The sequence below is a fragment of the Protopterus annectens genome, chromosome 6.part0 (genome assembly GCF_019279795.1).
Source record: "Protopterus annectens isolate FY-2018-M chromosome 6.part0, PAN1.0, whole genome shotgun sequence".
Taxonomy (NCBI): domain Eukaryota; kingdom Metazoa; phylum Chordata; order Ceratodontiformes; family Protopteridae; genus Protopterus; species Protopterus annectens.
In genome coordinates, this window is record NC_056737.1 from 1561001175 (window position 1) to 1561014645 (window position 13471).

At 41.0% G+C, this 13471-nt stretch overlaps 1 protein-coding gene across 2 annotated transcripts in view; it reads left to right on the forward strand.

The window, feature by feature from the left end:
• The window catches only part of OSBPL11 (oxysterol binding protein like 11), a 1295440-nt gene that overhangs the window by 693138 nt on the left and 588831 nt on the right, over nt 1-13471 (forward strand). For both annotated transcript variants that reach the window (XM_044075008.1, XM_044075009.1), the window contains exon 6: nt 11462-11663. In XM_044075008.1, coding sequence (XP_043930943.1) covers nt 11462-11663 — 202 coding nt within the window. The remainder of the gene's footprint in view (nt 1-11461; nt 11664-13471) is intronic.

Here is a 13471-nt window from a genome sequence, read left to right on the forward strand (position 1 = left end):
ACTAAAAGAATCACAGGCCTAAAGCAGATGCCCTATGCTGACCGTCTAAAAAGAACTCCAGCTATACTCTGTTGCATATTGTCTATTCAGAGACGATCTCTGCTTAACATACAAGGCCATGTCAAACCCAGAGCTGTTGGACATGCTACACTTAAAGAAATCCCAATCCCTCAGAGCCACACACTTCAGGGATCTAAACCTTGTCATCACAATGAACAAAACATGCTGGAGGGATAGGTTCCTGACCCAGAGAGCCCCCCCACCAGACTCTGGAATAGACTGCCCATACATGTCAAGCAGAGCGTCTCTTTGGCCCTCTTCAAAAGGAACCTTGACGATTGGATGGGAGATAGGAAATTCACCCCGGGGATCATGTCAGTCGCCCTGCTAGACAGGGGTCCAGGGAAGTAAATATTATGGGAAGAAATTGCCAGGGAATTATGGCCAGGCTTGTATAGGCCCTAGGGCCAATAGTGTAGTACCAACCTATGAACCTACCACTCCCTTCTTAACATCATAATTACCTCACATCAAAGCAACATCTCCTGTATCACCATTCACCCTCCCACCTTCAGTGACCACCGTATAACCTTCACCATTTAAAACCTTAAAATTAAATAGCCCCCGATGATCTATTTCAGAACTAAGCTTCCTGACAAACTCACCAGTCTACTGTCACAACTTTCCTCTATTGATTGCCCTCCAGTACTTTGCCTTACTGAAGTCAGTACTGCCACCAGAAGATTCTCAGAACTTCTCTCACTGCACAATTCCACATTATCTGCAGGCTATTTAAGGACTCTAAAATTAATTGGCTAATTGAAGAATTCAAAACTCTAATGAAACTTCAGGATGAAACCTGGAAAACCTGAAAAAAAGATCCCACTCACACCAACAGAGAGCATTATACATTACTGAACATCACTACTCATGCTGTTGTAGGAGTAAAGTCAAACACCTGCACTCAGAAGAATCCTCTCTCATGCTCCCTAAATTTTGGTGCAATGAAGTTTAATAACATAACTGGGAGACAACTTCCAAAGGAACTGTCCATTCAAAGGTAATTGCATACCCTTCTAATAACCTTTCACCATCCGACTTCCTAAGAGAATTCTCCAACCTTCCCTCCTCCCTACTAGATCCTAACTCTTCAGAAATGCATCCCACCCTCTTACTTCACTGAAATCACTACCAAGTAAGTTGCACATTTACTCATACAGATACCATGTGACTCTTCACTTGATCCTGACAACATAGGCATTTGGTTCAGTTACTGCTGGAGCGACTACATTGTCACCCTTCTGAAACTCATGTATAACCTGTGCCTCACCACTAAGACTATGCCAACAATTGGGAAGTCATCCTTTTTCAGGCCTCTACCTAAAGAATCCAAGCATGCTTCCTCCAGCACTTCTGGCCCATCTCCATTCTCCCTTCTCTGGGCAAAATCCTTGAGGAATGTATAACTGTAACCGATTTACCTCTTACCTGCAAAAATATTTGCTCTCCAGCAAGTAACGTATCTTTTGGGTTGGGAGGTATACTTGGACAGCACTGTGGACTGTTTTAACAGAAGAGATTTTCACTAGTATGGATAAAAAGAATCAGACTGGAACTGTGTTCAGTGAATTAACCAGTGTCTTCTATATTGGTGATCTCTCAGTTCTGCCTTCCACCTCTTCGATGTTGGCATCAGCCCAGAATCCACTCAGTAGTTCAGAGGCTTCCTCTCTAACAGGTTCTTCAGGGTAAGGATGGTCTCCACCCTCTGTGACACTGCCTATAGTCATTCAGGTGTCCCACAGGTCTGTAAGGAAGCAAATCTTACACCAGTAGCCTTTTGTTATAGACAACACTAAATGGTTTTTTTTCAGCATGATCTGCTTTTAGACTGCACATGTGTTTAAGGTTCTCATTGAATGTGTATCAGTTCCCCATCTAAACTACCATCCCAGATAAAATGCCCAGCTAGGGATTTCAGACAGCTGTAATTAACCTTTTCCTTCTTTGTGTCTTTAAGGGTAATTCCTTTACACTTCATCTGTAACCATAAGTTTTTTTTAGACTGCCTTATACAAACTTAAGAATGTATTCATCTGGTGAAAGCTCACATGTCAAATCACCCAAGTAATTGCATGTTTGGAAGTTAGTCACCAGGTTTGCTGACAGAAATGATAGGATCTTTGTTATAGTAGAGAGACCGTTAGTAAAGTTGCTCAGATTTGTAGTGGAACTGAAGTCTGGTGTAGGCAGCGGTAAAAGCTGCTGTTATGACATTACTGTTAGTACATCTTCAGTGTACTGAAACTGTCATCATTAATTAAATATACTCTTGATACATTATACTGGTCTGTGAAAAGATACTGATAACAGTTCTTCTGGGTCAGTGACAAGGGATATATTTCACAAATTTGGACATTGCTCAGACTTTCCCCGTAGTGACTTCAAAAACGTTTTTTAAATTTGCCTTTTGCCTAGGTTTGTTTATATATAATTGTTTATCGGGGTAGAGCACTGATTAGTATTGACCAATTTCAGGCTCAGCTGGGTTGAAATACAAAACACTTCACAAACAAAAAATACAGAAACATAAGCAATGAAAGAACAGTTAAGACTAGTTACATAGGGAAAACTGTATCTTGTGTGTGCAGCATCTAAAACAATACCTTTCTTTAGTGTAATATCGCTTAATGTAAATCTTACACTTACTGTCTTTAATACACCAGGTTGGATGTTCTGGAGCCTCCTGTTTTCCTTTAAGGCACATTTTGATGTCCTCTAAGAAAAGATTGTTTTTGTCATGGTAATGCCAAGCTTCATACACTCAGCCAACTTACATTCCCTCTGTTATGCTGCATATGGAGTTCTGCTGAGCAGCACTTATCCACTAGGGCATGCTGTTCATCTGTACGACTACACAATACCCCTGCTGTGCTGTCTCAGTGTATGTACAGCATATGCTGAATATTAGATCTGATGTCAATTTTCATTCTATCCTCATCTAATGAGTTCAGATCTGATCCCTCTGATCTGACTCGGCCATTGCAAAAGCTCATGGTCACCTAAAACTCTCGAGCTTCCCCCTTACCCACAGTGTACCAACCCCAAGTACCTCAGATCTTGTTGCTGCTTAGTGCAAAAGACATGGTGACTGCTATTCTCAAGCAGCTAAGTTAATTTTCTATTTTAAGTCTTTAAAAAGTCTTTGTCCTTTTTATCTCCCTTGCCTTTTGTTGTCCATATTTGCTCTTACTGTACCCTTTGAATGCTACTGTTAGTATTCCCCTTTTTCCTTCTACTGTAGTTTTAGAACCTTGGCATTTTTCTCTCTTTTGATTATTGCTACTTTTTTCTGTTTCTCTTTTGTGATTACTGCTAGTTTTTTCTGTTTCTCTTTTGTGATTACTGCTGGTTTTTCCTGTTTTTCTCTAAAAAAAAAAAAGTTATTGCTGTCATTGTATTTAAAACTGTTCTTCTTGAATAGTGATATTGTTAGATTGTTTAATGTATTTGCCTTTGAGAAAACTGTATTTCATATGGCTGATAAAGAAAAAGGCCCTATGGGTTCAAATAATGTCTCAAGTGTGAGTGTAAGATTCCATTTTTGGATAGCCACATGTTTGTCTTTTCGGCTTTTTCCCGGTAAGGGGTCGCCACAGCGGAACTCCGGTCCACTAATGATTGGCAGTAGATTTTTACGAAATTCCGAGGTGCCAGCTCGACGCCCAACCTTCAACGATGGCACGCCCATTTACGCACGCATGTCTTTCGAATGCTACCCAACCGTGGGGAGGACATGCAGACTCCACACAGAAGGCACTCCCAAGCCACGCTGAGAATCAAACGGGAGAACTTCTTGCTGTGAGTTAACAACGCTACTGCCGTACCACCACGGCATTACATGTTATGTGTGTATTGTTTAGGCCCCTTGCATTTACAAGAGGATTGCCATTTGCCACAACTTTAATCCTAGAGCTGTTATGGAAAGAAAAAAAAAAACAAGGTAATACTTAAAGGTATGTTGCCTACCTCTTTCGAGGAGGCTTTGTCTGGAGCTTCACCAATTAAGTCAAAAAAGTCTAAATCTCCTTCCCCAAGCCCTTCTTCTTCAAGGGCTTCAGATCAGGGAAGAAAAATACCCTAATCAGATCCAACTTTTCAGTCTGATCAGAAAAAAATGAAGGCATCAGATCAGACTTCATCCTCTGGTCTGAAACACAGAAGAAAAGAGACTTTGGATCCGACCTCAACATCACATCCGAGACAAAAGAAAATTGAATTGTCAGATCCAAAGACATCGGATTCAACTAAAAATTTTCTAACCCAATCCGCCTTCCAAGAACCATGTAATTTCCCTTTGTGGACCCTATAGCTTCAAAGGTCCCTTCACTCTTTTTAGAATGACCCAAGTCTCTATCTGCATTCTCCACTCGCTCTTACAGAAGAAGATGTGGAGAGATTGGTGAGAAGAATTCTCTCAGGGGAGAGCCTGACAGGGTGCCTCCTTGACTCCTACCCCTTTGCTTCAGCAGGGCCAGTCTTCCACTACATTACCTCTACCAGTTCCTCCTCTGGCTTCTTTCATGGTCTCGGTACCCTTGGATCTAAGTTGTCTGTCTCCATCTTCCTCATATCTGAGGATTGCCTTATTCTCAGAGCTGAAGCTTGCTCAGAGCTCTTCGGTTCAGTCAGATCCAGAGAGCTGTTGGTGCTGAGACTGCCCTGTCGGATCCGAGGTATTGAAGTCAACTCTAAAGTTTTCAAGAGCCATCTCTGCATTTTGTGACCTCTGCAAAGATCAGCTGAGCTCTGACTTCTGCCTCTGGAGGATTGTTCTTGGAGCAGGTTGGGACCATGGTCTAGAAGATTACCTTCTAGGATCCAGGGTCCTAGCTGTCTTTGGGGAGGTTTGTCTTTGAGATTATGGAGATAGCCTTGTCTGTCTCAGTGGCACAGAATGTTTGTACCCCCTGGGATCTCCAGTCAGTAGCCTTACCATCACTGCACTTGGAGTCTTACCTCTCTTCTCCACAGGGACAGTTGGTACTGAAACCCCAGTCTTCCCAACAGAGTATATCCACTTCTTCTGATGCATCCCTAAAGCATTCAGCTGAGGAGGTTCCTAAGAAGAAAATGTGCAAGAGGAAGCACTTGGATTCCCCATAATCTGTCACAGAAGATACAGATTTTGATGAAGGTGAAGGGTCCCCACGGTCACTTCCTGATGTCTTATATGGAGATCTAAGAGGTGGGTGAAAGCCCACCAACCCTTTGTCTGAAGATCTGTACTTCTGGAGGCATTTGGTACTGGCCTATTTACCTCCTGGGTGACTCCACTTGCCAATGAGCACATGGAAGGATCCAGGCTCTACTGAGCTGATACCTCTGAGGCCTGACAAAATTAAGACAGCACCAGAGGACAGACAATTTTGAGCAAAGGGTATGCCTGTTGATGCCATGGTCATGGCGGCAGTCACTAAGAATGAACTTGCTGAGGAGAGGTCCACTGTCCGTCCACCCAACAAGGAGTCTTGGGTGATGGACAGATTTGGGAAGCATGTCTGTGCTTCAGCGACCTTTGCCTTAAGGTCACTGAACTATTTGGCACATTTCAGCAGGTTACAGAGGGACCTGATTAAGGAACTGTCAGACACCCTCTCAGGATCCATTTCTGAAGAAGTACAAGCATCTGTGACTTCTCAGTTGGCTATCCTGAAATCATTCCAATTCTTCCATGAGGCTTATTTTACACATAGCTGAAGGAAACTAAAGGGCAGTGGGTTCAGGCATTTCCATAAGGACATATGCCTGGATGTGCTTATGTGATTTGCAGAGCCCTACAAGTCTTTGAGTGCTCCCTTTGACAGCATATCTTTGTTTGGCTGCAAGGTAAAAGAGACACTATTTAGGTGCGAGAAGGATGGAAAGAATGGGTGTATGTTTTTCCATTCCTGAAATGTCCTTTTCAGGGAATCAACGTGGTGGTGGAAAATGTGGTTCAAAAAGTCCCAGGGAGCTTTCTAGGACACACGTGGAGGAGGTTCCTCCAGAGGTAGAGGGGGGGGGGAACTCCAGTGGTCGCTGCCACCTCACAGCAGATGTGGTCCGGAAAACCAAGGATCCAGAGATAGTTCTTTGGCAGACCCTTCCAGTACTTCTGAAAGGAGATCCGATTGTCCCCTTCTGGAGGCAATAAGGAGTCCTTTATCACTACACCAGAGAGCCTGGCTGGATATAACGAATATTTGGGTGCAGAGGATCATTTTCAGATGTTATATAATACATACCATTTTCTCTTCCCTCCTCCCCATCCCAGGAAAATCCATGATGTTCCACCCAGTCAGAGGAAGCTTGCAGCAATTCGGATTTAAATGCTGCTAGAAAGAGTCATCCAAGAGATTCCCCCCAGACCAGATAGAATCCAGAACTTATTCAAGGTTCTTTTTAGTGCAAAAGAAAGTAGGGGATGGCAAACCAATTCTGTATCTCAGCAACTTAAACAAGTCTTTTCGACAAACCAAGTTCTGGATGGTGACATTTCAGTCCATTCTTCCATTTTTGGAAAATAACAACTGGATGTGCTAGATAGACCTTCAGGATGCATACTGTCACATAAAAAAATGAATAGGTGATCCAGAAGGTTCTTGTGCTTTTGACTGGGAGACATTCATTACCAGTTCAGAGTTCTGAGCTTTGGTCTCACCACATCACCCAGGGTGTTTATCAAGTGCATGGCAGTAGTAACTGCTCCCTTGAGACTGCAGGGATTCCGGGTGTTTCCATATCTAGATGACTGACTCATCTACTCCTTGACCAGGTGTCAGCTAATAACTGCAAGAGAAAAGGTTCTCCAGATGTGCTCTTCTGGGAATAACCATAAACTGTGAAAAATCTCCTCTAGAACCAACACAAAGCTTAGAGTTCATAGGGACACTTCTCAATACAAAATCAACCATAGCCTCACGTCCCCTCTCAAGAGTTCAGACAGTAAGCTCTCAAGTTAGAAAGATGGTTTGCAGTACCAAGATTTTAGCCCACTTGGTCCTTCAGCCTCTGGGATCAATGGCAGCAGCAATAACACTAGTACCCATTGGGCAGATGTTACATGAGAATTCTTCAGTGAGTGGTTGCCTCACAATGGTCAGTATTTTATCATCCCATGTCTTCTCAGATTCGAATTACCAATGTATGCAAAAGAGATCTCATATGGTGGATTCAGTCAAACCAGATTCTACAAAGTTGTTTGTTCGCTCCCCCTCAGCCCAAAGCCATAGTAATCATGAACACTTCCCAGTTTGGAAAGGGCATTACCTGGGAAAGACAGTCCAAGGCACATGGTCGCCTGAAGAGGCCAATTCTCATGTCAGTGTCCTAGACATGACAGCAGTGCTATTAGCATTGCAGGTTTTTCAGAATGCTCTCCTTTCAGGAATGCTTGCAGTTCAGGCAGACACCTTGTCAGTAGTCTGGTACACCAACAAACAAGGAGGAAACGGATCTTACCCCCTGTGTCGAGAAGCACTCTGAGTGTGGCAATGGGTGATTTCGTCCGACTGCATTCTTGTAGCAACACATATTTTGGGAAAGTCCAACGTGATATTGGACAGACTGAGCAGGTACATTCTTCTACGTCACGAATAGTCTGTCAAGAAAAAAGTGACAAATAATTTTTCATCACTGGGGCTACCCTTGCTGCAATCTTTTTGCTTTGCCCCTAAACAACAAATGCAGCAGCTACTTTGCCCTAATCATAAATATAATCTAACAAGAGTCCACTGTTTCATTGAATGTTTTCTGTATTTTTGTATGTTTTTCTGCCAGTTTTCATTGTATATACATGTTTTGGGGCTGTAAACATGAAAATTGTTATGAGTTTGTTGTTTTGCGCAAAGCACTGGCTTTTTTTCTGAACTGTTAATTACTTAGTTTTTTATACACACTAATACACATGGATGGATATTTACTAGATATTATTAGATGTATTTTTTTATATTTACAGTGTTCTAGTTAAATTATGTTTATGGTTAGATAGCTGTGTTTTTTTTCTTGATTTTAGTTCTTGCCACAGACCTGATGAAGGCTTTATTGCAATAGGTAGCTAAAAACAATTTTAGTTAAAAGTCTTTTTGTGTGTATTTTATGTTTATCTTAATACCTGAATTTGAAATGTGGGTTGCAAATAGATAGGTAGTGTTTTCCTTAACTAGTATTTAGTTTGATCTAATCAGTAGTAGTGTGTGGGGTTGAGTACTTGTTCTAAAATGCACTTTTACAGCTCTTTTTATACTGTTTGCCTTGAATAGGCTGGTTTAAATGTAAAGAATATGTACATTTTCCACACCTACTTTTAAGTATGTAAAAGCTGATATGTTTAACATTGTTAAAATATTTTTTATTTTTTTGTTACTGAGGATCACTTGTCTGTGACAAATAAAGGGCTTGTTGGTTTGGAACACTACCTGGGTTTCATGATTGTTTGGAAATTATTGTGTCTGAGCTCATCAATGAAGTTTTAAGACTGCTAGTTTCTTTGTTTATTTTTTTTCCACAACGCTCATGGTGGTGAGGTTAGAACTAGACAGATTCCTGTGCTTGTTCATTTTATCTGTTTACCTTTTAGAACAGAACACAGGAGTTGTAGTACCTCTGACAGTATGAAAATCACACGTTTTAAAACTGAATCTGAAGATTCCTTTCCCTTTTCATTTGGTACATGCATTCTCTGCTACTTTACTGTCGACCTCGGCACAATTTCTTTCTTTCTTTTTTTTAATATACTGTGCCTTTCTTCCTCCCTTCCACATGAAAACCCTTGTGGACAGTTCACCCTGCATAGCAGTAACACACTTTCAGCTTCATTCCAGTTTTGACCATTCTTGTTTAAGCAGTCCTGCAGTTTTTACTTTTTGTGTCTGCTTGGTGTGTTTATAACTGCCATAGTGTCATTATAGTTTTCTAAATCTAGTATCTTAGCCTTTTTCCTCATTCCTGATTCAATTTTTGCTCCCTTCTAATTTAATCGCTCACTTCTATCATAACTGAATCTGTGTGTTGTTATCTTGCCTGATTCTATGTCATGAGCATTTTTATGGCAAGAACAATACTGGCAAAGGATTGTACCGAAGCTTTTCCAGTTACATACTGATAGTATAAAAAGAGTTTTGGTAGATAACTGGAAAGTCCTCTTAGGCTGTCCTGATTGGATTATGAAAATTGGTGAAAGATTTTTATTCATATGAAAGGGTATAATTTGAAAACTGAACAATATGGGAAAGATGAGGTGATTGGTGGTAAAGGTTGCTTACAGAAAGGAATGGCTGAATGTGCATACAAATAGTATAAATATATGAATGAAGGGCTATTTTTGGGCTTGTTACATTTAGACAGGACCATACGTGTAGTTAGTTTACGTAACTGTTATTTGGTGGTATATTTATTTAACAAATGTTGACCGGGAAAGTCTGACCTAGGACAAAGCCTATTTTCAGTGGAGGCTCAGGGAGAAGCACTCCAGTCACTGGAGGAAACCCACGAGAACAAAGGAAGGGCATGCAGACTCCACACAGAAGGCACCCCAGCTGGGAATCGATCTGGATAACCTTTTGTTGTGAGGCGACAATGTTATCTGCTGCACCACCACCACCGTTTGTGCAATATATTGCATTATATGTTACTTCTGTCGCACCTTTTCCTTTGGAAAGACTAAAAGGAATATCTCTGTATTAGTGAGTATATGTATTCTATAGAAACAAAACAAAAGTACAGTAATAATGCATTGCTAAACACATTCAGAACACGTTTATATGTGAGGTGAACATAGTCTAAGTTTTAAGCGTTAGAGCAGGTCAAGGAAAGTATAAGAAGAGACCTTGAAAAATTGCGAAGTTACAGCAAATATTGTAACTCAAATTACACGCAACTAGACCACCAGGTTTGACTAAAGCTTTAAATGTAAAATCTGGGTTAAAAGAAAGATCATTACAACGTTTATGGTAAAATAGTTTGAAAATACCTTTTATTATTTACTGGTATTTTTTTGTAATACAGTGTGTGTAATCAATCATTTAGTTATCTAATTTATTGTGACATGAGCCTATATTTAAGTGAGATTCTTAGAGGTGTTATGATAAAAGTGCTTAACTGAGCAGTACATGTTTATAATGTAAGAAAACTTCATCCTTTCTATGTGTTTGGATTTTTATTCACTCAAAGTAGTACAGAATCAGATATGAAAATATTTAACACACTTCTGAAGTAAAAAAATTGCAGGTTAAGCACAAAGGTTTGTGCAATTTAATACACCGAGTACTTATCTAAAATGTATGTAGTAGACAGGGTTACAACCATTCGAAGGTGTTGAACGTGTGCCTCTGTACTCCTGCAACATCTTTACCAACTTATCAAATTTGAAATGGTTTGGTCAGGCCAGCATTATTTTATGCAACAGTCAAATGCAGGTGTAATGTGTACATGGTTGTAAAGTATTCTTCCTCCTGTCTTCTTTTCCTTTTATTTGTGATATGGTACATTAGTTTGAAAACTATTTTTTACTGTGGGGCACTCTTGGGGATGTCTTTTGTTTTAACTATGCAGTAAATAGTGTATGTATGATTTTAAAACTTTAAAAATTGCTACACCCTGTAATCCTGGGCATACCCTGAAAGTTTGTGACTCCTCCCAGTGTGGACATCAGAAAACGTAGTGTTTAAGTTTACTGATATATTTGTGTAGTTGCAGGCCAGAAAGGTAAGGACAACACAAGCAAACAGGAGCCGAAAGTTAATAGTAGGCTCAAAATTTCAGTACAGTGGATGTGTGCAGGTCTTTAGTGTTACCGAGACCATTTCTTGTATAACAACAAAGATGCAAGTTGCAAGGCAACGGTATAGAAAAAGTTCTTACATTTAATGCTGTCATAGTTGTGTGTGTGGGGAGAAAGTGCAAAGTCATGTATTTGAGGGACAAGAACCTAGGGGTAGGGTAGTGTGGTGTTCTGGCAGATTTGTAATCACGATATGAGAAGATCCAACTTGTGATGAATGTGATTCAATATTTTGTGTACTGATATGGGAGATGGCCTAGTTTGCTATACTAGTGACACCTAGGCAGAGGCTGGGTATTGCACCAGGAAGGAACTGGGGCAAAATTTAGATAGCAGGGCAGTCTGGCACTGTAGCTAGGGATAATGTTTGGTTGGATGTACACATGGCTGAGTTACCAGTGTTGTGGGAGTTCCTCTTGTCCAGGCTAGCATAGGACAGAATTAGTTTAAGGAAGAAAACCCTAGCATGTTGAGGATGAGTCCACCTGTGGAGCTGACCTGTGTGATCCCTAGTCCACAGACAATCAGGTGCCACCCTTCTCTCAGTCATAGGTAGTCTATATCCAAAATGCTAGTATCTTACTTTCTGATCTTGTCTTTCCTTTATCAAGTAGCACATTACATTGTTTTATATTACAGATGATGTCACAGGCTGAAGGACAGCACAGAGATCTGATTAGAGACATAGAAGGGCTTCCATTATCTGGACATTTTACTGCTTTGGATCAAGATCTGCTTATGTTGAAGGCAACTTCCATGGCAACTCTGAATTGTCTGAATGACTGCCTCCATATTCTACAGCTTCAGCAGATAGCCCAACACAAGGGTTCATTACCAGTTGGTAAGCACGCCACTTTAGAACTTTTCAAAGGTATTAAAAGTATTCACTTTCAGCACTGCACATAAATGTGAAAGGGATACTGATTACTGCCTTGTTGTACTTTATTGAGCTCTTGCTTTTGTTTTCAAAGTTATTTCAATGGAGTGCCTTCCAAAGTACTGACTGTTTTTAACAAATTATATGTGGGTTGTTACAGTATCTCATTCATTTTTCGAACTGAGTACTTGTCAGTATGAAATTTCTCGTAAGGGGAAGGAGAGTGATTATAGTAGTGTGTGTATAAATATAATATGCGCACACATGTATACGTATTGTGTATGTATTTTTGTTGTACCATGTTTTTTCCTGCTTTATGAACACTCCTGAAATTCATATATGCACAAACTCTGATAAACATCATAAGGTGAATGAGTAATTTCACTGATCAATTGTTCACAGAAAAGGAGCTGCAGACAGAAAGTGTTTACGTGGATATTTTTCTTCAAAGGTGAGCACATCTCTGTCCACATGACTGATTGGACATGTAATTCTAGGGCAGAGTCTGAGTTTCTCTAGACTTCTTCTTTCTTCTTCTTTCGGCTGCTCCCGTTAGGGGTCGCCACAGCGAATCAACTGTTTCCATTTCTTCCTGTCCTGTGCGTCTTGCTCTGTCACACCAACCACCTGCATGTTGTCTCTCACCACATCAATAAACATTATCTTAGGCCTTCCTCTTTTCCTGTTACCTGGCAGCTTCATCCTTAGAATCTTTTTCCCAATATACTCTGCATCCCTCCTCAGCACATGTCCAAACCAACGTACTCTTGCCTCTCTGGCTTTGTCTCCAAACCTTCCAACCTGGGCTGATCCTCTAATATACTTATTCCTAATCCTGTCCATCCTCGTCACACCCAGTGCAAATCTTAAGATCTTCAACTCTGCCACGTCAAGCTCTGACTCCTGTCTTTTTGTCAATGCCACTGTCTCCAACCCATATAACATAGCTGGTCTCCCTACCCACTTGTAGACCTTCCCTTTCACTCTTACTGGTACTAGTCTGTCACAAATCACTCCTGACACTCTTCTCCACCCACTCCAACCTGCCTGTACTCTCTTCTTCACATCTCTTCCACACTCACCATTACTCTGACCTGTTGATCCCAAGTATTTAAACTCATCCACCTTCCCCACCTCTACTCCCTGCATCCTCACCATTCGTCTATCCTCCCTCTCATTCACACACATATAGTCTGTCTTAGTCCTGCTGCCCTTCATTTCTCTTCTCTCTAGAGCATATCTCCACCTCTCCAGGGTGTCCTCCACCTGTTCCCTACTCTCACTACAGATCACAATGTCATCTGCAAACATCATAGTCCACGGGGACTCCTGCCTGATCTCATCTGTCAACCTGTCCATCACCATTGCAAATAAGAAAGGGCTCAGAGCTGACCCTTGATGTAATCCCACCTCCACCTCCACCTTAAATGCATCCGTCACTCCCACCGCAGACCTCACCGCTGTCACACTACCCTTGTACATATCCTGTACCACTCTTACATACTTCTCTGACACTCTCGACTTCCTCATACAATACCACAACTCCTCTCTAGGCACCCTGTCATATGCTTTCTCTAAATCCACAAAGACACAATGCATCTCCTTCTGACCTTCTAGACTGTATGTTTTTATTTCCTTGTTTTGCACATCTTAGTGACAGTTTCATATTCTTGTGTTTGCTGTATAGCTTGATTCTGTTTAACTACTATACACATGGTAGTTTGAAAATAAGCTTCTAAGCTTTAAGCTTATTTCCGGTAATTAAAATAAAG